Genomic DNA, 1,228 nt, shown 5'->3' with positions numbered 1-1,228 from the left:
AGCTTGATCTGGGCGTCAGCACTTTCCTAGGTGCACGGTTTTGGCGTGGAGGGCAGGCATCAGCATTCCCCGCTGATATATCAGGCTCCGCCCCCTCTTCCTAGCATGGAGGAGTGTGAAGCCTTGTGCACCCGGCTGGCCATCATGGTGCAGGGTCAGTTCAAGTGCCTGGGCAGCCCACAGCACCTCAAGAGCAAGTTTGGCAGCGGCTACTCCCTGCGGGCCAAGATCCGGAGTGACGGGCAGCAGGAGGCCCTGGAGGAGTTCAAGGCTTTTGTGGGCCTGACCTTCCCAGGTATGTGCTGCAGAGGGCGCCGTGCGTCTGTGCATCCCTGAGCACTGGGACGGAACTCACGATTCCGGGGCCAACGCCACCCTCCCCTGGCCTCCAGCCTGGCCCTTGGGGACATGGTCTCTCCTTTGTGCAGGCAGCGTCCTGGAGGATGAGCACCAAGGGATGGTCCATTACCACCTGCCCGGCGATGACCTCAGCTGGGCGAAGGTGAGCTTGGGCCCCAGCAGGCCCCCAGCAGTCACTCCTTCTCCAGTCAGCTTTTTCCAAGGAACAATCACTTTCAGTTTCTTCTCTAACACTCACCCCAATACTTACTAGGTTTGGGGTGTTTATAGCCAAAATATCTGAGATGGGGGAAAAAAATTGGATGAAAAAGGGAACTTGCAGAGGGACCACAGCTGGGAAGAGTCAGGGTGGGGTGTGGCACCCAGGCCTGCTCACCCCAGGCAGGGGTGGGATTTCTGGTGCCCTTCCCATCCACTATGGCCAGAGGACCCCCAGACCCGCTGAGGTACCAGGCCTTGCCTGGCTGACAGCGGCTTCTCCACTTCCCTAGGTGTTTGGCGTTCTGGAGAAGGCCACGGAGAAGTACGGGGTGGATGACTACTCCGTGAGCCAGACCTCACTGGAGCAGGTCTTCCTGAGCTTCGCCCACCTGCAGCCACCCACCGAGGACGCGGGTCCGTGAGAAGCCGAGCGCTCGGTGGGTGTCCTCTCCCTCTGCGCCCACCCCGCCCTGCACCTCTTTTCTGATCGCTGTTCTCTACGATGGAGATGAGAATCAAGGCACAGCATGGACCGGTGTGTCGCTGCCCTTGAGCCGAGAAGCAGCCCAGGCGGGCCTGCGTCTCAGGTGGTCCCGAGCCCGCTGTCCAGAATCACGATCATCTGTGCGGGCAGGCCGCGGGTCTGGGCCAAGGGCACAGCCACACC

At 61.1% G+C, this 1,228-nt stretch overlaps 1 protein-coding gene across 1 annotated transcript in view; it reads left to right on the top strand.

Moving 5' to 3' along the window:
• The window catches only part of ABCA3 (ATP-binding cassette, sub-family A (ABC1), member 3), a 34,367-nt gene extending 33,139 nt beyond the window's left edge, over positions 1-1,228 (top strand). Inside the window, 3 exon segments of the mRNA XM_010840462.1 lie at positions 31-295; positions 429-502; positions 852-1,228. Of these exon segments, the coding sequence (XP_010838764.1) occupies positions 31-295; positions 429-502; positions 852-983 (471 nt within the window). The 3' untranslated portion in view covers positions 984-1,228.

This window comes from Bison bison, unplaced genomic scaffold, assembly GCF_000754665.1.
Source record: "Bison bison bison isolate TAMUID 2011002044 unplaced genomic scaffold, Bison_UMD1.0 scf7180017864144, whole genome shotgun sequence".
Classification (NCBI taxonomy): domain Eukaryota; kingdom Metazoa; phylum Chordata; class Mammalia; order Artiodactyla; family Bovidae; genus Bison; species Bison bison.
The sequence above is the reverse complement of the archived record's forward strand: the minus strand, read 5'-3'. Positions and strand labels throughout refer to the sequence as shown.